Source organism: Varroa destructor, unplaced genomic scaffold (assembly GCF_002443255.2).
Source record: "Varroa destructor unplaced genomic scaffold, Vdes_3.0 BEIS01000004.1, whole genome shotgun sequence".
Lineage (NCBI taxonomy): Eukaryota > Metazoa > Arthropoda > Arachnida > Mesostigmata > Varroidae > Varroa > Varroa destructor.
Genome location: NW_019211457.1, coordinates 37677435 through 37701900, shown reverse-complemented (window position 1 = coordinate 37701900; position 24466 = coordinate 37677435). Strand labels below are relative to the sequence as shown.

At 42.9% G+C, this 24466-nt stretch overlaps 3 protein-coding genes across 10 annotated transcripts in view; 2 read left to right on the top strand and 1 right to left on the bottom strand.

The window, feature by feature from the left end:
* Nucleotides 1–10: 10 nt before the first annotated feature.
* On the bottom strand, nt 11–23011 carry Vinc (vinculin). 4 transcript variants are annotated; one of them, XM_022805579.2, is made up of 11 exons: nt 22428–23011; nt 7119–7398; nt 6641–6878; nt 5190–6482; nt 4629–4902; nt 4375–4450; nt 3995–4054; nt 2338–2564; nt 1979–2201; nt 1768–1806; nt 11–1266 (listed from the first exon to the last, which is right to left on the bottom strand). In XM_022805579.2, exons 1-11 carry the CDS (start codon nt 22482–22484, stop codon nt 1100–1102), a joined length of 2934 nt encoding a protein of 977 aa, XP_022661314.1. In that variant the 5' UTR covers nt 22485–23011; the 3' UTR covers nt 11–1099. The 4 variants fall into 4 exon arrangements, with proteins under 4 accessions (XP_022661314.1, XP_022661320.1, XP_022661315.1 ...); XM_022805585.2 differs by lacking the exon at nt 22428–23011 and adding an exon at nt 9113–9368; XM_022805580.2 differs by lacking the exon at nt 1768–1806 and having other exon boundaries at nt 22428–23010.
* Nucleotides 9566–12031, top strand: LOC111250391 (uncharacterized). The gene has a single exon (XM_022805587.2). It carries the CDS (start codon nt 10131–10133, stop codon nt 10968–10970), a length of 840 nt encoding a protein of 279 aa, XP_022661322.1. The 5' UTR covers nt 9566–10130; the 3' UTR covers nt 10971–12031.
* Nucleotides 23012–23434: 423 nt separating the features above from the next.
* The window catches only part of LOC111248888 (uncharacterized), a 47399-nt gene continuing 46367 nt past the window's right edge, over nt 23435–24466 (top strand). For 3 of the 5 annotated variants that reach the window (XM_086988172.1, XM_086988171.1, XM_086988166.1), the window contains exon 1: nt 24309–24462. The gene's annotated coding sequence lies outside the window, so the exon portion shown is untranslated. The other 2 variants (XM_086988170.1, XM_086988169.1) reach the window with 2 other exon arrangements.

Below are 24466 nucleotides of genomic sequence, written 5' to 3'. Positions count from 1 at the left end.
ATATAGCCCATTAGGTTCTTCAGTATCAATTATAATTGTATTTATTATGACAGTAATTTTAATAATAATATTAGTAATATTAATAAGTTAAGTGGTTTATAAAGCTACTCCTATGGTCGTTAGAAGTAAAGATCACGAACTTATATTTTTCGGTGAATTCAGGTATTGTTATCCTATTAGGCAGTTGCTTGGTAGGCAATTTCCTTGTTTTAGGCAGAGTTGCGTAGTGCGATTTCATCGTATGCTCGGATGACTGGATCGCTGGCCGTACGCTATTTAATATTCGATTCATTGTCCTGTAGGGAAACATACGCCTTATACATAGATTTACGCTCTCGCGTCACGCTGATTTTCTAGAGTTCCTTCTTGTTTGGCGAGCTCGGTTGTGTTTCTATAATTCGGTTACGTTTTTTTCTGCAGATTTCCTAATACGAAGGTTACAAAGCAAATTAGAGCGACGCTAACTAACTCGATCATTGTTCAAGCAACTCTAACGAACAAGCGATTTTCGGAAATTTTAAACCGTGTCTGTTTCGACACATTTGGGCCTTTTTCGATAGTTTCGTAAGTTGAAGTTCTGTATTGCTTTAGCTCAAGTTACTTTTGATTGGTGCTGAAAGCATGTCTTAGTGTTTTTTTTGTCCTCTAGTGTCATAAAATCGTCGTGAATGTTCACGCAATGAGTTTCACGGTTGCCTTTATACCTAGGTGCAAAGTCGTAATGCTGCTATGAGTGTAATTTTATGCATAGTGATCGCGTGATAACGTATCGACGTTTCGGACTTTGTCGTTTTTTATGAAGTTCGTATTACGTAGCCGAGCAGCCATCAAACAGTTTCATAGTAGCCGAGCGGCGTTGGCCTCATGACTCTTGAAGGCCGACGATTGGTCAACAGAGTACATCTCGCGTTCGGTGTTCTCCTTCCTCGTTTCCGTTGACTGAACTCGGCGTCTTGTCGGCATCTCTTGGCGGCGTTTTTAGCTTTTTTAGAACCGCTTTGCTTCGTCCATTGGATACATGAAAAATGGCACAATATTCGTGTCCGCTTTCGTTTTGTCAACATAAAACGTAGCTTGAGTATAGACTACAACGAAGATCCTACTGGTACCACGGGTTCTTGCGAACCCAACGCAGCTTCATTCCGGCGTCCGTTCGGATCTTTATTGACGCAGCTTCACAAGCACGAACCGTTTCTTTAACCGACTGCATAAGGTTTTGCGCGTTGCCCACCAGCATCTCCGTTGCCTCACGGTCCTCATCGGAGCCTGAGAATAAGGTAGACGAAACTTCGAATAAATACGGCGACAATAATAACCGATGTATAACCATACAGCTGCAGGCCAAACGCTAGCCAAAAAAATTAGTTAGCAAAAGAATATTTCCGAAAAAAGCAAACAAAGACTTGTTGTAGTACGGCTAAGCAAACAAAAAATATATACTAGGAGAAATGACGTCGTCTCCAGCCCAGCCCCGCAGATTGAAGATAATTTATTAGATAATAAATCAATTGTTTGAAATGAATAGCCCGAGAAAAATGGGAGCGGAACGGATTTTATCGCATACACAATCACCTACAAAATATCCAATTAGCTATCCAGAAGCCAGCATCACAAATCATCATGATGACAAGGCTATCATCGATTAGGCACATCTTTTTCATTCAAGCAAGTTAGACCAAGTAAAACAAAACACAATTTGGTAAAGTAATGCCTTTCAGCATCAACGGATCACTGTTAGTCTGAATCCACAGCATACACAATAGTTACCGCAGATGATCTCGCTGCCATCGGGCGTCGGGATGGGAGCTAAAATTGGTTTAACCCTTCAGTATACTACTCACACAGAGTTATCGAAAAAAAAAATTTAACTTACAATAGATTTTATATGCCACAATAACACTTCTATATCGATTAGCTTAACAGCTATAGAAAATGAATACTATCTTCTGAATATCTGAAGAGGATTGCTTTAACTTACCCTGTGCACCGAGCATCGTGGCTTTGACCGTCGAGAGAATCTTGAGTTGGCCACCAATGGTAGGGATTCTTTCGCAGACTTGCAGGATAGCCGTACGCATGCGGCGATCTGTGCAGAGACGGGCATGTTCCTTGGCCAGACGCGTCACCTCTTCCGAAGCTTCCGCGATAGCTTTCGCGCATACGATAAGCTCCTTTTTCGAGCCACCCTCACCGCGGACAAGCTACGTTTACCAAATATTAAATAACAAATGCATTATTACCTTTATTAGCGTTCGGATTCCGAATCTATAATAATAATTGTGATTATTATTAATACTGTAAATTTGTCAGATAGTAGCAGCGAACGCGTCAACTAACCTGCGACAGACGGGCCATAAGCAGTGCCATTCTTTTGGCGGCAGCAATGATTTCGTTATCTTTAGAAGACCACTGCCGGACCTCCTGGTGCAACCCGTGTGCCGCGGCCAGGATCGGCTGATTGGGCTGAGGCGTTGGGAAGGAATCGTCATCTTCGTACTCGGGCGGAGGTGGGCGTGGAGGCACGCGGTCGCCTGCGGGCATCGGAGGCCGCGGCGGAGCGTAGTCTGCTTACCAAAAAGTAAGTGTCAAAATATCAACGAGCGGTGAAACAGCAGGTAAATTTCTTCATTAGAAACATCATTTCTAAACATAAAAACAAATCGACTTTATTAAAAGTACACACGGTAAACAAGTAGGCGTCACATTGTAGCAGCCATATTACTAATATGGTCTTTGACAAAGCTAGATATGATTAGCTATACGCGCCAATGTCATTTATGGTAAATCAGAACTAATATAATTGTGGAATAAATTATGTTCTCTAGTCTAACAATCATTTATAATAGGACATGTTTACTTAGAAGCATAAAAATTATGATCAGAACCTATAGAGTGAAGCACTCAAATTCAAACAAGCTTAATAGGACGTCCATTGCGGCTGACATGCATCTATTCGCTATTACTGGTATTAGAAGGAAACTTCTTCTTTTCCAGAGCAAATCCAACGCAAAAACGACTCATCTTCCCTTTGAAACCTGTCCACATATCTGCTATTATCCAACCTTGACACACAGTAAAAGAACTTCCACTACGACTGAAAATATATTTTTACTTAAATTTACGGTCTACGTTATTGCCACGCTTCACTCCGACGAAGATCTCCAGAAAACGAACCCGAACGTCTTAAATAGGGTTGAGGTTTAAAAAGCTTGAGGATTTATCAAAATGGCCCGAAAAGCTACTGTTTAATAGACCTGCATATCTGATACAGAACACTAATGGCCGTTTGGAAGAGGAGAACATCAGCTGCCAATTTGAGTTGTCCAGGCAAGTTCGAAACGTTAGTTTATTGAGATCTTTACGTCTTATTGCACTTTTTAGATTTGTTAGTTGTATGAGGCCCTTGCATTTTAGAGATTTTTGGTCTGGAACCAACCCAAAACATAACTCGGCCAAATTCCTTATGTAGGGTTACTGAGACACGCACTTTTATGCTTGACGCACGCCTTCTATATAGAAGTCATTTTCCGATTAAAGAAGGGAATTAAGGAAGGATAAGGAAGGAGTGCTTTGGATCCTGAATCGAAGAAGTTATTGCTTTGAGTGAGTATTGTGCCGAGCCACTTCTAAGACATGCAAAAAAAAATAAATGTACATAAATCAAATACATCTGTTTTTGTCTAGATGATTTGCAAAGCAGCTCTAGATTTAGATGTCCCACTCTTTACGGTTTTACGGTTGTTTTTTGGAGCAACTTTTTCAAACATTACTTTTAGCCATATTAGATCTGCAAATCTCAAGCGCATGCGAACTAAACTGTAACGAAAAGGACGGTCCTGAAAAGAAAAAATGGCACGTACGGAACTCACTATTTTATTTGTTAAACACAACACTGCAATCTTGCACAGAGTCTCTCACATTCGCTGTCATTTGCACATGGGGCAGACTGATGGTATGAGCATCAGCCTGCGTCACCCTACAAAGTGTTGTGTACCTCTGTGGAGTCCGGCCTGAGTCAGTGGTGCCATTTCATTGCGCAGGATATTGTCCAGGTCTAATCATAGATAGCGGATAAGTATATCATTATGTGCTATTGAAGAAAACATGTCTAGTTAAACGTAAGACTATAGTTATTGTGGTGAGTACACGTTTTCGATTAAGGATGGTTAGATGCTGGTTTATCTGAATTTTTCGTCAAAAAAGATTTTAAATTTACACTATCAATTTTTTTGCGCATATACAAGCATTTTAATAAACTTTCGACTAGCCTAGAATGTTATTTCTGCTATCCATACACGCCCCGCAACTTTTTTGGTAGGTCTCGAATTTGATCCTACTAAGGTACTGATATTAAGGAGTTAGTTCGTCTCTTACCGTTAAGCGTCAGGTTATTCATTTGGTCATCAAATGGCGACACGGCGTTACGGACTCCTTGGACAGCTTTGAGCAACTATAAAAACAAAAACGATATAATGATAAAGAAAGTCTAATAATATAAGGTGTAATAAAGAAAGTCTTAAGGAACTGAGTTTTTACTGTACTGCATTAACTGGTATGTATGTATACTATTTCAGTAAAGAAATTGTGTGAAAGTGGTTTTAATTATTTAACAAATATTCCTTACTTACAGAGTTGTTGGCAGTTCTCCATCTAGCAGCTGTATCAGGATCGTGAATTCTCTGAGCAACTTGCTTAGCATTTTGAATCATCGGTGCGATAGCAGTTTCAAGCTGGCGTGAAGCTTGTTGCAATCTAGCGACGTAATGAGGATCTTCCGAATTATCGCACTCCTGCTTGCAGCGCATCAGTACGCGATTACCTAGGCGAGCTATAGCGGAAGCATTATCTACCATATCCTGAGGTTTCTGTCTCGAGACAGAATCCTCACACATGTCGGTATGTCTGCAATTCGAGTGGGGACAATACCCATAATCTAAATTATTATTATTATCATATATACAATAATCAACAAGCAGTACCACGACACGATAAGACACAATTTGGATCTTTACTAATATCCACAAAACCTACGAAGATCTTTTCAATGGGATCAAAAGCTCTTCATTTTTTCCTCACACCCAACGCAATGTTGCCTTACTTGTCATTGGAATTATCGTAAAAAAAAAGCCATACTTAAAAGTTCCAGTTAGTTTACAAAACTCAACGAAGAAATTGAGGTGATGAGCTACCTCTTGATAGCATCCTCAGTGGCCTTGACGAAAGCTCCAATGTCGGTAGTTTCATCGGCAAGGTTCCTCATTCGATTTACCTGGTCTTCGTATTGGCCACGCAGATTTTCGAAATGGTCGTCAGCTGCCTTATTGTCCGGATAAGTCATGCGAATCTTTCCTGCACTGATAAGTTGTGGAGTGAGCGACTCGACGTTATTCGCTGTATTCATAAGCGCCTCTGCCAATCGCTTGTTATTGGTAGCACCCATAGCAACATTACGAGCAGTTCCTGCTGTTCTGCGCGAGAAATCTCCAAGACGACGTGCCTTCTCTTGGAAATTTGTCTCGCGACCGGGCATGCTTTCCGGCGCGTGTACAGCTTCGACAAATTGCTTGAGCGGCGTATGAACGTCAATAAAGTCGTCCACAACGCGATCCACCAAGCCCTTTTGAATCTTGCCCTTGAGGTCCTGGAGCCTGCCAGCCAGCGCCCTGCCTAGTGATTGAGCCTCGGGAGTGTGGCCGAGCCCCTTGCGACAAAGGTCTTTCAGTTGGTTAGTCATACTCTCGATCTCGTTGCAGAGGGCATGAATCTGAGCTCGTTCAGCTGGCGGCATCGTTTCGGCGATCCGACGGCCCTCATCCAACAGCGCCCTGACGGCGCGTTCACCAGCACTACCATCCTCGAGCCCCGCATTAAAGCACCAGGCAAGTGCCTGTTCAATTTTGGCAGCAATGTTCTGAGCTCCACGAAGGCCGCCGCGCTCAACGTTCAGGATGGCTTGATTGATAAGCTGGTTCAGCTCGCGTAGCTTGATACCAATATTTCTCGAAAGACTAACTGTCTGAGGACTATTATCTTGACCGGATGAGCGCAGTTCACAGAGAGCGTTAAGCATTGATTCGATATCACCACATGCTTTGAGGATGACGTTACGATCAGCGGGCAACGCCCTCTCTGCGATGCGACGCGCATACTCCAAAATGTAACGAAGGGACTTTTCGCCCACGCCGCCTGGCATAGCGGTAGGATCGTCTAGCCAGTCGTGAGCGTACTGAATACGACCTTGGATAGCATTTTGTAGACGCTTCATTCCCGTCAAGTTGTCACTTTCCCATTCATCTTCATCGTAAGTGGTCAACTGCAATACTCGGATGATCTCATTAATTTCCTCTGACATACGGTGAGTTAGGTAGTTGCGATTTTCAGCTGCTTCCTCAACCCCCTTACCACCTTGAGCCTGAATCTGTACGTAGATTTTCATCGAGCATACAAGGACAGGAGCGAGCATTTTCACGGAATCAAGACACCTAAAACAATGATGACAATAATATATGAATGAACGGTCAATTTACTAAATTACGTTTTAAAGTAAAGTACACAGTAGGAAAAGCGATTGTGAGCCTTGGTAGCTATGGCAGATATGGCCTCCTTAGACTTTACGCAAAAAGTAAACGAAATTTTGTACCTAATCAGGATATCCCTGTGAACCTGGTGTGTGAGCTCCTCTTGACGTGCATCGACATCGCGCGACACTTTAGCGAGGCAGGGCGACATATCATTAACAAACTGTACAAGATCATCGATAGACTCGATCACCTCTGCCACAGCTAAGTAGTCGAGCACCTTCCGGCACTCGCGAACGATTCTACGCACTCCCGATTCGTCAAAGACCAGTAGTAATGACGATGTACCTTGCAGGATGCCTGTAAAATGAAATATCATAGAAAAACTATAAAACATATCATAGATTATTCAAAACGTGTTGTCTGCGGCGTACTGATTAAACTAAATATTTGGCTGGAGACACCGCTGCAATATTGGTATCGGACTCCGCAACCGACTTAAATGTCTTCATCATATCATATGCCAGTTAAAAAGTTGCGTCAGGAAGAGCAAAAATTCAACGAATGGTAATTTTTAATTGGGTATGCTTTTTTTTTTACCTCTTGAACCTTCAATAAGTTTTTTCCTCGCTGGCTGTGAATACGGATCTCGAAGCAGCATCTCGCATGCTTCTTCCAGTAGCTTTGAGGATCGTTCGACTCGTTGCAAAGACTGCGGCATATCCTGGCGAAGAATTGGGTCATCTGAAGCGGAGATGGTATCGCGGCCCACTTTAACGAGGTTGGTGACAGCGCGTGATACTGCCTGCACAGGCCGCGACAAGTCTGGCATAGCATTTCCATCTTCCGCTTCCTCGTGAAGAATCACTAAGCGTTCAACCTAGATGATATATAAAGGAGCAATGCAAGATCTTGTTCGGATAGATGGTCCAAATTACCCTGGAGCTAGCCTTTCCATCGTCAGAGAAAGTCCGTTTCAAAACAATGAGTTGCTTTATAGTAATAGTATTAATAAACACTGTTAATATTATTATTTATTTATGATATTACTATTATTGCTTAATGCGAAGAAGCATCCTACACTCAGCTAGTCGCCAAGCACCTTGTAATTTGTTGCTAAAAGTATTATCTTCTGATTTCATATTTGTGGCTATTTTTCCTCAGAAGAGACTTGATTTGCTATGAATAGGATTACGATTGTTACGTCTGGATCTTGCTAATCTTCACTTCATTGCCACTTCAACTTAACGCTTCAACTTATACTAATGACAACTGCTTGTCGCAGATGCTCTCCGCGTCGGCTTACTGTGATTAAATCGGTGTGTCTTATCCTCGTATGTTACTTCCACTAGAGCGCAAAATGCACAGAAACAGCGTTTACTAAAATAAATGGCTATCCACTAAACCTTCGCTGAATTTCGTTGAAACAGGGGGTTGCCCACATTTGTCGCTGGCAGTCAGTCGTTTGTGTAAATATAAACGCCAAATATTTTTTTTTTTCGTCTTCTACACTTTTTGGCAACATGGGACTCTGTGTGAGTGCTACAGGAGTATTTTACTTATAGAACAATTAATTAGGTTCTGTAGCACGCATGCGACGGAATCTGTCAACCTGACTATGATGGGATTGTACTAATCGATACCTGTAAAGATAAATAAAGTACAATATATGCTCCTTTGAATACTGACGGTGTGAAGTCCATCCTACGCATTGGTTACGCATGTGGCTTTCAGTTCGGTATACACAATACACAAGTCTATACATTCTGTCGTTACATCTAATTTGTAGGTAGCAACAATCTATGCATTAATCCCATATGATTGGCATAATCGTGCGGGGCACGCCGTGAAATTGTTTTAATTGTGGTTAATACGGACCGGGATAGATTCGGTAGAGCGGGTTTTACTGCAATTGGCCTGAAGTGTATCAGGTCGTCGAACCTAAAATCAGCAGTGTTCCTTTCAAAGCTCGCTTGCGCGAGGTACTACCCAGACGTGCCTCACGTCTTCACCAAGTGACGTGTCTGTCCCCAGGTTAATAATAAATCAAACCTGTTAGCACTGCGGCATCACCTAGATCGATTCTCTATCAACAGTCACAATACAGTGCGGCAAACGAGTGTACTTTAAACGTGCTCGCCGAACGTTTGGGTAGTCATACGTTGTTGTTGCTAGTACCTTGAAGCTTTGATTTTAAGCACCAATAGTTTGTGATAGATGATTACAATTTACGTGATCTACCAATGTGTGTAATTTTCGAGTACATCATTGCTTCTTTTTAGGTTTTCAACTAAGCAACTTCAATATCTAAAACAAAAAAAAAAAATAGATCGCCTACCGCTGTAGAACATTGCACAAACACAGAAATTTATATGGTGCAACAACGCATAGACGATACAGGTTACGAACAAATATAAAAATTGTATTGTGAACCCTGCAGTCCCTTCTATTATATTCACTATAGTATATCTTATATTGTATAGGCAACATACAGAATTGTCAGCATTCAACTAATGTTTTATAAATAGATGCCAAATGACGTCGAGCCTATTTTCTGCCCTTATAATTCATTTTTCTAAAAGGCTCCCACGAACCTCAAAAGCAGTTTCAACCTTAAACAAAAGGGGGTCCTTCGTCCTGCATCGGCGCAATAAGCCGCGACAACCTATGCAAGCTTGCACGGTCAGTCACTATGGGATACTTTACACAACTAACTGCTTGAAATCTTTTGATTAAGGTCAAACTGTGGCTGAAGAGAAAACAGAGCACTTGTATGGGACGATCATAGCCAAGCCACTAGCACAAAAGAACCGTCACGAAGCATTCGGGATGTGAGCGGACGGCGCAACGACACCTGTCGTCTCTTCGTTCCACAACAGCAGTAGCAACAACCAGCGCTCAAGAACTGTGAGTAGAACAACGAACAGACGTTCACGTTACCATGCCAACGTTACGAGCCCTCTCCCTGTCAGCCGTTTGGGTCTGCGGTCCTTTCTGCCGCCGCAGCGCCACGATCACCACCAATCTTCTATTTTTGTTCGCATCTAAGGAGCGTAGCAAGATGGCGCCTGCCATCGCTCAACGTTAGCGTTAGTAACATGAGTTAACGTTTTGGTCAGCACTAGGATTTTTTATTAGGCGTTCGTGCAGTTAAGCTTGTCGTTCTCCTGATTTGTGTAGCCGCCCCCAGTCAATTACTAATAACTTAAACTTGCCACCGTATCACTGTGAAAACAGAGGAACGCATCATGTTACAATACAGCAGTTGTGATAGTGCCGGCTATGGTGATTGACTACCTTCTCATGCTGTCGTTAAAATCAGCTGCTAACGCAATCAACGTGGGTTATAAATGAACGTCAATTCACTTTCCGAAAATCACCAGCTAACCCACTGGACCAGCGATTGGCTGACTATGGTGGCACTACGCAGGGCTGCTAAATGCCAGTAGTTATTGTTGTTGTTGCTGGCCTTTTAAGAGCTTTTGATTATTTTGCTGCATTACACAGACGTCTAGCATACGGGGTAAAAGCATTTTACCCATCGGTTCACTCATCGATTGATCCATCCATCCATCCATCCATTAAAGGACACAAACGGCCCAGCTACCGAATATGCATTCGACGTTAATGCAAGCGAAAGCCAAAAAGGACGTGGATTCCTCGATTCATGTTGCCATCGAGGATTTGCATTTCCACATGCGTAAATGCAAGGAGGAGGGCGAGAATCTGAAAAAACAGAAGGATCAGCTGCTTCTGATGCTCGAAAACAAGAATCTCACTACCCGGCAATTGCAACACAGTATCCAACAACTTGAACGGATGAACTCCGAGCTGCAGGAGAAGGTTCGAACACTTGGAGAAGAAAACGATCGATTACGAAAGGAGAACAGGCAACAACGGACTCCTTTGAGACAAGGAAGTCAGGTAGTTCGAAAACCATTTAAGCATCAGGTCGACACGCTTGGCTCCGAAAGTTGGGAAGACCTAAGCATGAAGCTGCTCGAACAGATGGAGCGTGATATCAACGATCTGCATGATCTCGGCGAGAAGGTACGCGATAATGAACCATTGTTGGCGACCTCGGAAGATCTATCGCCCACTTCGCCGTTAGTCCCAAAGTCAGCAAGTGTGTACGATGACCATGAAGCGCTGCAGATGGTTGCGGAAATGAAGAGCCAACTTAGTACGATCAAGGAGCGGCTTCTACTTCAAAAAACCTTACTTCAAAACGCTAGAAAAGATAAAGACGCTCCAAAATTGCAGCAGCGGCCAGCATCGGATGATTCGTTTCGAGTATTCTTCACCCAGCAGCTCAGCAGTAACACAAAAAAGAATGAAGTTGGAAAACAGTGTCCAATGTGTGAAGAGGTCCTTCCCCAAGGGACAACACAATCCGAATACGAACAGCACGTGATGTCGCACCTAGGCGCGGCATCACATCATCGTTTCTAGTTAATCGTCCGACACAACGTTACGTAAGGATACCTAAACAGTACAAAGTAGACATACGTTGACGGAATACCGTGATAAACTTTTCGTAGGTTACTTATTTAAAACAATGTATGTGAAAAACTTTGCCAGTCGCACAACTAACCAAGATGAAGCTGTATTTCTCGACAAATGACAACAAAAAAAAAAAGCCTACAAGAGTAGCTAATAGTAAATTTAACTACCAAAATAGTGATAACAATAACTATTACTACGGTATCGTGTGGTGAGTAGCTTTCTCTAAAATACGCCGAAACACTTTATAAGTGAGTTGAAGATCGCAAGTTGATCGCAACTGGACAATTTGTTTTTCAGTTCAGCTTGTGCGATCTTACTGCCAACGTCGCTGGATGACTAGGCAGAGTTGTAATATATAGCTACGGCGTAAAAGATCAATAATGGTGGGTTAAAGATGATGCAGAGGGCCTTCTTGCTCGCTATTTGAATTGACTCCACACACCAAAATTCGTGTGAAAGACATATTCAAATTAGTTGATGACACTCACACGAGTGCCGATAAGTAGGAGATAGAAATAAAATAACAGTATTCCCACATGGACACCTACATTACTGCACAGAGCGGCGTGCAGGGCCTTCTTCAACGGTAACGTAACTTAAAAGCTCTCGAATAAGTACTTCTTATGAAGCGACGTTGTATTTCTATGAATATACGGTAAACACATGTGCCTATTAATCCTTCTATCGTGAAAATAAAAGCAAGCCAATGTCCATTCACACATCGTAACCACTGGTTAACTATCATGCAAATGTGAGAAAAGTTAGTTGTCAACGTACCCGTTTGTAGGTGGAACTGTGAAAAATCTCATGCCAACTGTATTTAACGAGAACATGTGAGGTCTCTTTTCAAATCAATGCCTTCTTTTACGGAATTGTAGAAGAAAAGTTTGATTAATATTCCTTTAACAGAATGCGTTACAAATGCAAAATAACATAAGAAAACCGTTGTGTGAATCAAAGCTCGATTTTATTTGGGAAAAGAAACAATAAAATTGTGTTTTTTCATAGTATGTGTGTTATTATTAAAATCATTCAGTGTCGCAGAAAGGACAAGGAGCCCATGTGTGGCTTGGGTCGCAAGTATCCAGGCTAGATTAACTTCGCAGATGTTTTGAATTAATATTTCAATTTCAAATCACTTCGTTTGCGTTTGAAAGCGACAATAATTGTTTTTGTTTTCTCATCACTATAACGTGTATCAACTTTATACAAGGAAAATCTGGAACGTTGCTTAATCAGACCTAATTGGGAAGTTATAACCTTGAGAAGTTTAAGACCTCTCTCGCAGTCTCATGCAATTACTAAACTAGGTATACAGCGTCGCACAAAACAGAGTTTCACTGATTCTCTGTAGACAGTAAACGGTACTGCAGCTCGTAAGGCTACATGCAAAATCGGCGATTCTAATATAGGTTCTTCTTTGTCCAGTCAGTCATACAACTAACTAGCACATCAACCATGGCGAAAATTGCCACTATTTTCATCAGCATTTCATCAGAACAACAGACTCGAAATTGTCTACACATTTGCGTCCTTTTATATATATATATATATATATATATATGTGTGTTTGTGAGCGTATGCGTGTCTGTGTATATTTGAAGACATCTACTCCTTCAGACCGTCCAGTCGAGAGCACTTAGGAAAACATAACCCGTATACACCATATTGGGATATTTTAAGTCGTAAATGGTAAGATCGTTTAATTGCGAGGGCGCAGCTGGCAAGCCAAACTCATCATCGAGAGTGGTCTGAGCTTTTTTGTTGGCAGTTTTGTTGATAAGCTGATGCCAGTCCAGGAACCTATCTGAACTGGTCTAAGACCTTCATGTGTTTTGCTCAACGCTATAGGAAGGAAAGTGTAATTTGTTTATGTTAAAGAGGGGCTACTTTTTTCGCCACTAAATCACCCGCAGATAGGAGTATTTAAACGTTCACGCCATCCGAGGCGTTCAGTGGCTATTCAAGAAGAGTACCCGTTCTCCATTGATTACCTCGGCGTTTTCGGCACCCGTTTAGGCCGTGCGAACACATGCTAACCTAGTTAGATTCATCTAGATTAATCTAGAATTGTATAAATGCAGAAACGTATAAGTGGCTGAATCAATTTTTTCTCTCTCCAGGAGACTTCCATTTCTCGGATGTCGTCACCACAACCTTGCTCAGACAGAATGGATATTAATAACTAGTCTGGCAAATCATGAAGTTGATAAAAATTTTTGGCTTTGTTGTATCTCAAAAATGTGTGCTTTTCAAAAACGTCGTTACTAACATCATTCTAATGAATCACGTTTATCCAATCTGGCCTTGGCCTGTAATTTCCTTATAAACTGATTTATGCGATACCCATTATGACACCCGACATGCTATTGATCCACAATTGATACAACGTCGACGTAGATACCAGTATAAGCACAGCTTCCTATAGAGCAATGGAAATTTTTGGCGGGGTCAATCATTAAATGATGATCAAATCATTGATATGCTGTGACGAAATAACTAGAAAATATCCTGTTTGATAAAGGCCAGCACTAAGCAGCAGCTTGTTGTATAGAAGCCGTGACATCGTGATGTATTCTACGCCCATAGAAGACAGCAGACTGATGGCTCCCCAATTGCCGCCCTACTCTGTGTTTCGTAGACCATTATAGTTTCTTGATCCGTCTACATAGCACAACTGTATCGTACTTGCGTGGCCTATGGCCACTACATTAACACTAGTGAGCTTTCGAAGCGGCTACCGGCGTTATTTTTACCCCCCTGCAGGCCTTACCGAATCTCGATGTTTGGATATGTGTACCTGCTAGCCTCCGAAGAAGAACAGCGCACGTTTGTTTGCGTGTATCACATTTTTGATTAGCGTCGACTCCACGTTGCTGTCAATCATCACCACGATACGATCGGCACATTGAATACGTTGATCTGGCATAGTAAGTGTTGGTAATAAAGTCTAATGATGCCCATATGCATTCAACCACAGCCTTGGGTTGAAAGACGTTCAAGTCCTTAACCGGACCGTTCGAAACGACGAGAATATGGCAAAGGATGGTTTTGAGTAATTTCATCAAAGCAGCGTTTTCATGACCCAACTGTCAGCGTTGGAAGCGATAACATTACTAATTATAACATTCGCGATCGCAGTTGAAGAGCACTAGGCAAAACCCGGCGCCGACGGCATAAAAAACTAGCGCGAGATAATACTGAAATAATCATACATACCCCTTCCTTCGCGTCGGGTCGTATCTACGCCGACTGAATTGGATACCCAAGCAGCTGTCCCGACGGGCTATACTAGTCGCCAACAAAAACCTTGGCGAGGTCATAGACAGACTTAGTCGCTTAGTCGTTCGGTTGACTAGTGAAGCAACGGGAAATCGTCGCCATTGACTAATACTCGTAATCTCAGCAGACTAAAACTGCGGCAGAGCTAAACCGCAGTCAATGAACGAACGAAGCAGCGCAGCAAACGTTCAAATCATCGCCTACGACGCTCGCTTGAAAGAAAGACCACTTCAGAGTTCTTTTGTTTTACCACAAGGTGACAACCTTTCGGGGTCTGGTCGCCACAGACTTCCTACACCGCCACCGCTTCAAACGACAACAATACGCATCAGCGCGTCAAGATAGTAGATATATCATGTCACTCACGCAAACACGAATCTACTAACTGGCATTAACACCTATTGTTGAGCGTATCACAGTGTGCGGTAGCTTATGTGCGCATACTTACTTATAATCATAATGGTCCATAGTGAAAAGCCATTGCCACACATTTGACCACAAACTACGGGTCATTTTACCTTAATCGTGTCATCTATGGATTTTCTTCGCACACAAAACAGCAGCTTCGTTAAAACACCAATTCTCGATCTTCTTCTTACATGATTTTAACTAAGCTACGCTCGAGCCAGCAGTGTTCCAATATATTGCTTCCGTCACATGCATGATTGTGGCGTAAGCGCTTAACATTTAACGTTCTAGGTAAAACACGACAATAAGACTACTAATTAATATCACAATGAGCTTTCAAAAAGGCACATCATGCAGTAACCAATAATACAGAGATTAAAGATAATCTTCACATCACCGACGACACACACACACATACACAATAACATGATGTAATGTTAAACTCGCAATGAAAGATGCCAACGAAATTTGGACGACAGTAAATTCGGCGTAATGAATTGTAATCCCAACATTATTATCAGAGTGGAGGTTTTCCTTAGATAAAGCACTCAATCATCCGTTTTCAGAGAAAAGTCTGAAGGGGTGCTTCAGTGCACCATTCCTCGAAACTCACTTCGCATTTCTGGGGGTAATACATTGCTTTAAGACTAGTATCGATAGAGGATTTGATAAGTTGATGCAATAATGACTGTAGCAATGACTTGAAAGATCACGCCGTTTTGTTAGCCATGAACTAAGTGACATGGCTCATCTATTAATGGATGCTATGACAAATCGAACTACATTTGCGCTGACATCGGCCGATCCATTCATCCATACTATTCACACGGATAAAGTGTACTCGACTAGCGAGCGGTAGATGCAAACAAACAACCAGCGAAGACGAAAACAAGCGGGACAGAAAACCAGTGACGAAACTATATTCTGATACTGATAACATTGAATACCTTAGATGATGCGATTTGAAAATAACGGTTGGGCTACTGTTAGGTGGTCGTATTAGGTAGCGTGAACCTCTAATCTTCTATTGAATTTCTAGGTGCAAACTTTGCAAGGTGCAAATAACTTTGTTCAGTAACCCCCGCCCTTAGTTGCCCTCCGTTGCCTATTGCTACTAATCATCACTTTATCTTTGATTCGTTTTCCCTGCCACCCACGCAAAACGTTGCCTCTCGAAACAAACAGTTTCCAATGTCTTCTTTAGCCTATGTTCAGCTTGCTAATGTAGTTGTCCTTATCATCATGTTTATATAGCTGCTGCACTCCCACTCGTACGTGTTCGCCGTCGTTAGGATGACCTCGACAACGGAAAAACCCGACGGCTCTGATGCATCACTGTCAGACAACCTACTGAAGATGATACGGCTGCTGCTGCTACTTCAGTCGAACGGTGATATTGGCCTATTGCTGCCGCTACTGGGTTTTGCCGGCCTGATTCTGTTCTTTCTCCAAACAACGATTTTTGCTATAAAGGAACCCCTCTCAATAGGGCTTGTTTCCGTCATTAAATAATAGCTAGCGGAAACGATCTTCCTTAAAAAATAAGCCTGAAGCCAGTTAGCCACATCGATGGCCAAGCAGCCATGTAGACAGATAAGCTAGCTAGCTGCGCCCGTCTGTCTCGGTCGGTCGGTCGTAGGCCGTCACCCGTAGCAGTACGGCAGCCTACGAGTAAGGGCGACGTCGCCATTACCTATCTATATCGTGTACATACTTCAATAATAATACCCACAGTATATTTGTCCGATTTTAACTATACACGAGGTCGAGGAACGACAGGCGTTGCGTATTGCGATATTCATAAGTTTCGCATAATGTCAATAAAGACTGACAAGAAGGCCAACGTAATTTGTCCTCTAAATAGTTATTGTCAACAGTAAAAATCGATGGTGATGTAAATGATGGAGATGAAATATGCAAACAGCAAGCGACAGATATTTTACGGGGCATGTACCACTGGTCCGGACTAAAAAGAGAGTAACAGTGTTTCTACCCAGGTAATCATCACATATAGTGATGATGAAGAGTGGAGAAATTATTATGTAATGATCGATGCTATGATTGAAGACATAGTATGGTGCAATGAGGTGTTCTTCATAGTGGTACCGTGGGTTTTAGCGGTCTCTTTGACATATCTAAAATGGCTGACTGTTACCTACTATCATGAGGCATAGGTGCAATCGCGAGAAATGTACTAATTAATATATATATAATGTAGCTTAATAAAAGCTTCCCTAAAAACGAGCGACGACAACAATTGTTCAAGTTACCCTCTCTACAAAAGCGATACTTCACTTGTACTAAAATGTAATTCGGCATCGTTTTGCCTAACAGGATATTTATAATGAAAAGTAGAGCTATTTTTTCAATCGTATAATCAGGTTACTATTCTGCTAGTTAAGCCCCCTGCCGCCTCTAACATTGTACGTATTCGTTTAGCAAACTTAGCTTTTCAACAGTAGAAACTAGGTTTACCAAGACTGTTTATTTTATTACGCTACGTCACACAACGAAAATGTTCTAAATAACAGGCTTCTACGAGTTTTGCACGATTTTTTTTTGCTGGAAATGATGCTTTAGTTTAACGCTTGTCGTCCTATACGCTATTATCAGAAGTAATACTGCTGAATGTTCCTTCGACGCTCTCAAACTTAACTTAACTTGTCGCCCAAATCGCTTGTGAGCGATCGCCATCTTGAACAAATGCTATCTGAAATAATGGTGTCTTGAAACCAGTAAATGATGGCAGTTCGAGGCTAGGTACAAATTGAACGATATGAAAGCGATACGCTTATGAATTATATGTCCTTTTCCGAAGTGCACTATCCTTCAAATGTTGTTGGTCTCCAAACGAATCGCAGTACTTAGACGTCATGCACCGGCCACAGCGCAGCCAATAGTGATTTTGCAACAAACGATTCCTTATTGTTGCTTGCGAACAAACAAAAAAACGCTGACGGACCTCTAAGCATTCAGTCGTAAACGGATTTCTTCGGCGTAATGTCAGTCCAAAGACTAAGGATGTACGATAGTCATTCCGTCGAAGGCCGCTATTCGAATAGAAACAAACGACGTCAATGTTAGTACTGTTACGGCAAAACTCATTACTTATCGGTTCACCAAGGGTCTATTGGCTGTCGAAGGACGAGTTTGTAGATAGAAAAGAAAATGTTCTAATATCTTACTATACACTATAAAAATGTTTATTTATAATATCTTCTTACACAAATTTCAATTCATATGTTCAAGTAATAGAAGGGGCTCGTTAAAAGAACATTATATTCTGTTTAACATTATTTCAATATTAATCGGCAAAGGTGGAAAAGTAGTATTATTTCAAAACAGAAACACTAACAAACAATAGGTTTAATTAACTGATTGGGGCATTGCCGTACCAATCTCAGTCGTAATACACGAACACAGAAATATCTTATAATCATTAACCCTCTATAGCGAACAGAATTTCTAATACCTTTTAACCATTTCCATAGACACACTGCTAATAAAGTAGCTAGCGCAGAATGAATGAATGAATGAACACCAGTCAAGCGTCGAGCGTTTTCAGATTGATAATACTGGCAATTTGGTCACCGCCTCATCGAACTGAAGCGTCGTTATGAGCAGGACGTTACGCACGGCAAAATGAGAAATACATCTGATAACGACACGCGGGTAAAGTTGTCCTACCGCCCTAATTCATGTCGTTCCTACAGAAACTGCAATATACCATAACAACCACCGCTATTACGGCTACCGCCGGCGTGATCCATCGAGCTACCACGGATAGCCGATACCACGGAACAAGCTAATCAAAGGCAAGGCCATCTTTGCAGTCGTCTACACGAAGTCCTGATAGTATACTACTACAGCACATTAAATAATGTCAACAGAATTGTATCAAGAAATCGTCAGCTTAGCTTACCTAGCGAGAAAACGCAATGACAAACCGAATCCATTTAATGGTGCTATGCGAATTTGATAATGTAGTTGGACTAGATAGGCTGTAAACCTACTTCGTCGTATTCCAAATCGTCCCGTCCTGATTTTCTTGGCTGTCAGAATCAAGGTGACCCTTTGGACGAACGGGCAAAACATCACTCTTGAAACTGAAGTCAGATTTGTAAAGAAGATGCCGTCTGGTCGGCCCAGAACTACACCCTACGCCACCTCTCCTAGATCGACACTTTATTTGATTAATAGGTGTCAGAAATCTCAATAACGATTCCGGGTGTAACGCAATATCTGTTCTTAATCAGGTTTCAGATAGAGTGTGTCCGAGTCAAACGACAACGTCGAGCACTATATCAGATGGACATAGAAGTGCACATGAAGTCAATTCATTTAATACTAGGATTAATTTGCTGCGTCCTTTGATCATTTGGACGTAAGTGATCCTTCTTATTTTCCCGCAAAGAGGCATCCACTACAAACGAGGACTAAGCTCATCGTTGGTGCAACTGCTGTCTCCATAGATTATCTATCCTGTTTAACCAAAATGTTTAAATCATAGATGAACCTCAAGGCTTGCGGTTTATGGTATTCATTCGACTTCCAGCTAGATGAAAGATCTAAAGGCAGCCGCCTAAATAAACATGTAATAATAACACTCACTGACTATGACTGTCACGTAGCACGATAATTTTCTAAATATATACTCGATGTTAAGGCATTCACAAGTAAAACATTTCGCGGCCATATACCGCAACTAAGTTAGCGACCAACAACTGCTTTATGAACCTAAAAATTGAACTGTAACAAATCTCTGCTAGTGAGCCTTAATTGAGAACGCCGAGTGTCCTTCTAAATGTCTAAGGCCTTCGACATGATGTTTATAACCGCAAAAACAAAGGCTTAATTCACTCATCAATTAAAAAACAATGACGCACTCCTGCGCCAGACGAACTGTCCAAGACTGCACGGTGACTCCTGACTGAAACCGTTCGAATTTCGGGCTAACTACTTGAGTGCGTTTCAACAATACACAACGTATAGGTGATATATATATACATGCTTTTGTAGCATCCTACACTGCATGCTTAGCATTTCTCAACCTTTTATTTGACAAAATGGTGCCTTTGTACTTGGCTCGAGCTATCATAGAAACCACTGTACGTAAGTAATGCAATGCTATGGCGAAGTAAGGGCCATGGAGGGAGAACTCGACTTTCGTCGTAGTTGACTGATTCTAACTTGGACATCGTACGCCACCCATCTCCTTTTCCGGCTCGTTACTGTCTTTCTACGATGATGGTAGTGCGGACATACCGTCCGCAGTGGAAACGTCTTCTAAACGACAAAGCTAATATGGCCTTGTCGCTTCGTGACCTCAGAAAAGACCAGCTCCCATACCTCCACTGCCGTACGATGACAGCTATAGAAAAACAGTATGGAAAAAATCGATTTGGTTGGGAACAAACAACTTTACGTGTCTGATCGGTAATGTCTTCGCGAAAAGGCACTTCACATAAGCCCTCCTGCAAATCGAGACTACACAAAAGTGCAAGTCACGTAAATAGAATAATGCTTCTTCTTTAACATTATTTTTGATTGTTCTGTCGTATGAATGCATACAACTTTCGTATAATAACAATCGATCATCGAACTGTACAACGGCGTACATTGCTAACTCGGGGATGTTTACCAATCTGGCGGACGTTCCGTTGCTCTAAATGAGCTTTAACAATAGCCTTAGCTAAAGTGACTGGGGTCAATAAGAACTAGCATAAGAGATCTTATATTCTAGGTTCAAGCATTTTCTAGATTCGCCCTTTATGCTGAATCACTTATATAAGTGATTTAGTCACAGAAGTTACAAAAATCCCTGTGTGTCGCAAGTCAGAATTTCAAAGGAAGGCACGACGGCGGGAAGCTGTTTGGCCAGTCGGGTCCCTTTGTAAAGAAACGCTCTCACCTACCGTGTACTATACGCCACTAATTACATCACCGATATCATTATCATCATAGACAATCTAGCGGTAGTGAAGAGAGACTGCAGACTGCGTCTCGTCATCAGTATTTTGATCGCAACAACAACAATATAATCACACCAATCATCAACACCATGACCTCGATCGACTTTTACTACATTCGACTAGGGGTAACGGACATGACGATATCCATCTTGTCGGCAACGGTTAGAGCGTCTCCTCTAAACAGATCGACTAGCGCTCATGTTATCAAGTTGCCATCTATTACTCTGTATCATGCATAGAACTGACTTATCCTATATATATGTACTAGTCGTAGCAGCTACCGGCGCAGAGACTGAGAATTTGATCGGGCCCGTTGCCAGCTGTACTGAAGCCGCTTATGCGCCTGAGACTTTCATGTCGGCGTTTGGTGAGCTGCCTACGAGCTTGACACGTCGTTGAAACGAACGTGATTGCCTAATTAAGCTTTTAGTCAAAGTGAATGTTTACGACTTTTTGGCTTATACATGGGGACTGCAGACGCACTGCACGCTAGCCTATGTACTATCGTGATCTATGTCCCGCTAACACATCCCGAATTGACAATCATTAACGCGGATGCGAAGATTCCTCTCAGCCACTGACTTTGTTGTTGCTGCTGTCGTGAGCCTTTATTGAACGTCACACGTCGTCATCTTTGTTGCGTTTAATTAGCAATAAATTCCAAACTGTAACACTTCGGACCTGTACATTATATTAGGCAGATCCTGCGCTCTTAGTCTATCCTCCGAGCAAAGCTCTGCTGCGTTCATGTTAATGTTACGAATTCGATGCGTTTTGGAAGTTGGCGCCGTAGCTTCTAATATGTCTAGCAGTCCTTTCCTAGGGTTGCATCATCATATGCAAGTTCGCAGATAGCGGTTCCATTCCTTATTATTAATAAGAAAATATCATGTCCACGCAGTCGGCAACCGTCTGCTGCGGGACAAAAATCTTGCGGCTCGCAGCCACCCACAAGCGAAGTCTATAAAAGTCACGTTAGCAGCAGCGGAACGGGCAGCGCCACATCGGCGGGCATCGTGACTGCCACTGATGCTACCGCTATGGCAAGTTTCCGCGCTGAGGCTTCGTCATCCCCAGCAGTCGCCGTCAGCGACAATAACGAATAGCGAAGCTGACGGAGTCCCCCCGTATATCACAGTCAGAAAATTGAACGCGGGATTCGCAAGAAGAAAAATAAATACCGCTACTTCTAGATATAAAACTGGACAATCAACGCGAGCAATGCGCACCAGCACAGGCCGAAGTCGAGCGGCTGTTGACTGTGTTCGCGGCTCGCAGAAATGGACTGAGGGAAGGCCCACGGCCTGACCCTGTAAAGGGTCTGATTTGAATCTATGCCACAGAAGTAGAAAAATACTATGCTAAAGAACATAATTATACATTTGGAGCCCAGCGAATGTCGCGTCTAGGTGTACTCCGAGCGGATCTTATAAGGTAATCAAACTGTTTATACCACGTAAGTTCACAACCCCCCCCCCCCCCGCAGAACGTTCCATTTGCTCAGAGAAGAACTTTTGCACAAGGCCTAAGTTTTTCATTTGTTTCCAAGTTTAACTTCTTTGAGCGAAGCTAATTCCTGTCGACAATAATCGGTAGCAAGATTAAACGTGCCTTCATTAACAAGTTACTAAACTTCTTATGCAGTTGGCGCGCAATCAGCTGGTCCGGAGGAAGCACTTTCGTTTTTTCGATCAAAGTGTGCGCAAGACCCACGGTTTGTTTTCTGCGACACGCAACTTACCTGTGCTGATACTGGTTCCAGTATACTGGCAATCGTTTTCGTATGAAACACGGGCATCTTGATGCTCGATCCTTCCTCTACAGCTCACAATTGCAGCTGAATCGTAGAGTAGGTATTAATCGTTCTCTATCTTTTCAGCGTTTGTACGGCCAATGTCCAGGTATGACGATGCACAGTTATTTCTCCGCAAAGATAAAGCACGTTTTCTATGACACGCAAAATTAGAGTTGGCAAAAACGACAGTTAGAAGCTCGACAATTCGACGGTATTGCTGAATGCAATAGTATCGTCGAATCAGGCCTGCGAAGATTGGTGTCGCGAAGCAGTCGCCGGCAGCCGAGGAAAATAAGCAAACTTCAAGACGACACAAGAGAATAACAACGGCGGGGATAAAGTGCTCGTAGCAACAGCACTAACTGTGTGTATGCTGAGTTGGATTTGTTATGCAGCGCTATTACAACTGGTCGTAGTAATGGTGGGGGAAGTGGGCACGAGCGTCGTCGGCTGAGACGTAATCAAGACAATTGGGTTCGGCGCTTGCTGCCACTGCCTCCACCTATTTAGGCCAGTCGTCGTCTAACAGATCGGGCCACGGCCGCTACTGTACAACTAACCATTGAGCGCACCAAGTTTGGAAGGAAGTTTGGAAGCTGCCGACAGCGCCCTCGGTGGCGCCGGCGTGAGGCTCGGCAGAGCCACATGACTCAAGCGACACTTAACGCAGATCGATTGGTCGCCAGTTAGCCAGCCAGCCAGCCAGCCAGCCAGCCAGCCAGCTAGATAGCTGCATGCCCCTGTGCGTGTCTGACGGACGACGCTCGGAACGACACGAGCAGAGTTGACGGTTCGCTATTTTTGAATGGACAAACGCTGATGGTGCTCGCTGAGTGGGCGACCGATGCTGGAAAGTTGGTGCCAATGGCAGCTGCAGCAGTGACTGCACACAGACACACGCGCGCAAAAAGAGCCTGCGCTACAAGAGCGTATCAGAGAATAGTAACTATATCAGACTTTATTACAAATAACAATAACAGAAGCGGTCAATGAGTTTTCGTGCTTATATAAGAACGTATGTCAGGTCGATTATATACGCAAGGACTGTTTGTATGTGTATGATTGATCTGCCTTGACAGAAGCAATGGCAGCACAGACAGGCATCAATATAGGCGCGACCGCTTACGGACTTGCGCTGCTAGAAATTGGTTGCGATCGCCATTTGACAGCGATTGAATTAAACTCGAAGAAGAGACTAAGTTCTGGGGTAGGGTAAGATGTCGTGTGAACCCAACTGCATGCCCATATCATGAGGACATTGCGATTGAAAGAAGCGTAAGAGAAGCGGCATCAACAGCGACACGGAGCTACCGGGAGTCCGATAGCCTTGGCCTGAAGCAGTGACCTCCTGCGCAGCCTCTGCTATCACCGTAGCCGCCGCTGCGATCACCGTGGTGGGAGCCGTACGAAAAGCCCTCTACGAATCGGTTATACAGCCCGGAGGCCTTTGTCCTTATTGCTCAGTGGCATGCAGGCCTTGAACCAACCGCTGCCCATTTCTTTCCGCTTTTTCAGGCCCGCTACACGCGCACAGAGACCCTAGAGCTGGTAGAGTCGAACCGGCAGAGTAGCAGGAGTCTGCCCTGGCAACGTTTAACCCCAGCTAAATGGTCCAGCACGCTAAAGGAAGAGGTAACAACAGTAATAGTAATCGAAACGATAATAGTCGGAAAGACAAACAATCAGAAAGACTGTTCTATACAGAAGCTGGATAGCAGACGGCTAGCGATATGCGCCCTTTCCACATACCCACTCTCAAGCACAGACATGGAAAGATATCGCGCTAACGTTCGAAGCGAACGAACACAGCCTATAGCGACGGTAGGAAAAGCACAGCAGCAGGAACAACACTTGACCTTATATATTATATGGCTACCTCTCCTTAACCCAAAGAGACAACTAGCCCCTTCCGCTTCTCCATTAGTCTGTTTGCTAAAGAATCGTGACGGCAGTACCAACATCTCCACGGTCTTCATGTAAGGTGG

Bases quoted from the DNA above. Each gene is read 5' to 3' on its own strand.
- LOC111250391 (XM_022805587.2), top strand. From the start codon at position 10,131: ATGCATTCGACGTTAATGCAAGCGAAAGCCAAAAAGGACGTGGATTCC.
- Vinc (XM_022805579.2), bottom strand. From the start codon at position 22,484: ATGCCCGTGTTTCATACGAAAACGATTGCCAGTATACTGGAACCAGTA. The intron at 4,903-5,189 runs GTAGCTCATCAC...CTCGAATTGCAG, and splicing joins ACTGAGGATGCTATCAAGAG to ACATACCGACATGTGTGAGG. The intron at 2,565-3,994 runs GTACACAACACT...TTTGGTAAGCAG, and splicing joins TCAGGCCGGACTCCACAGAG to ACTACGCTCCGCCGCGGCCT.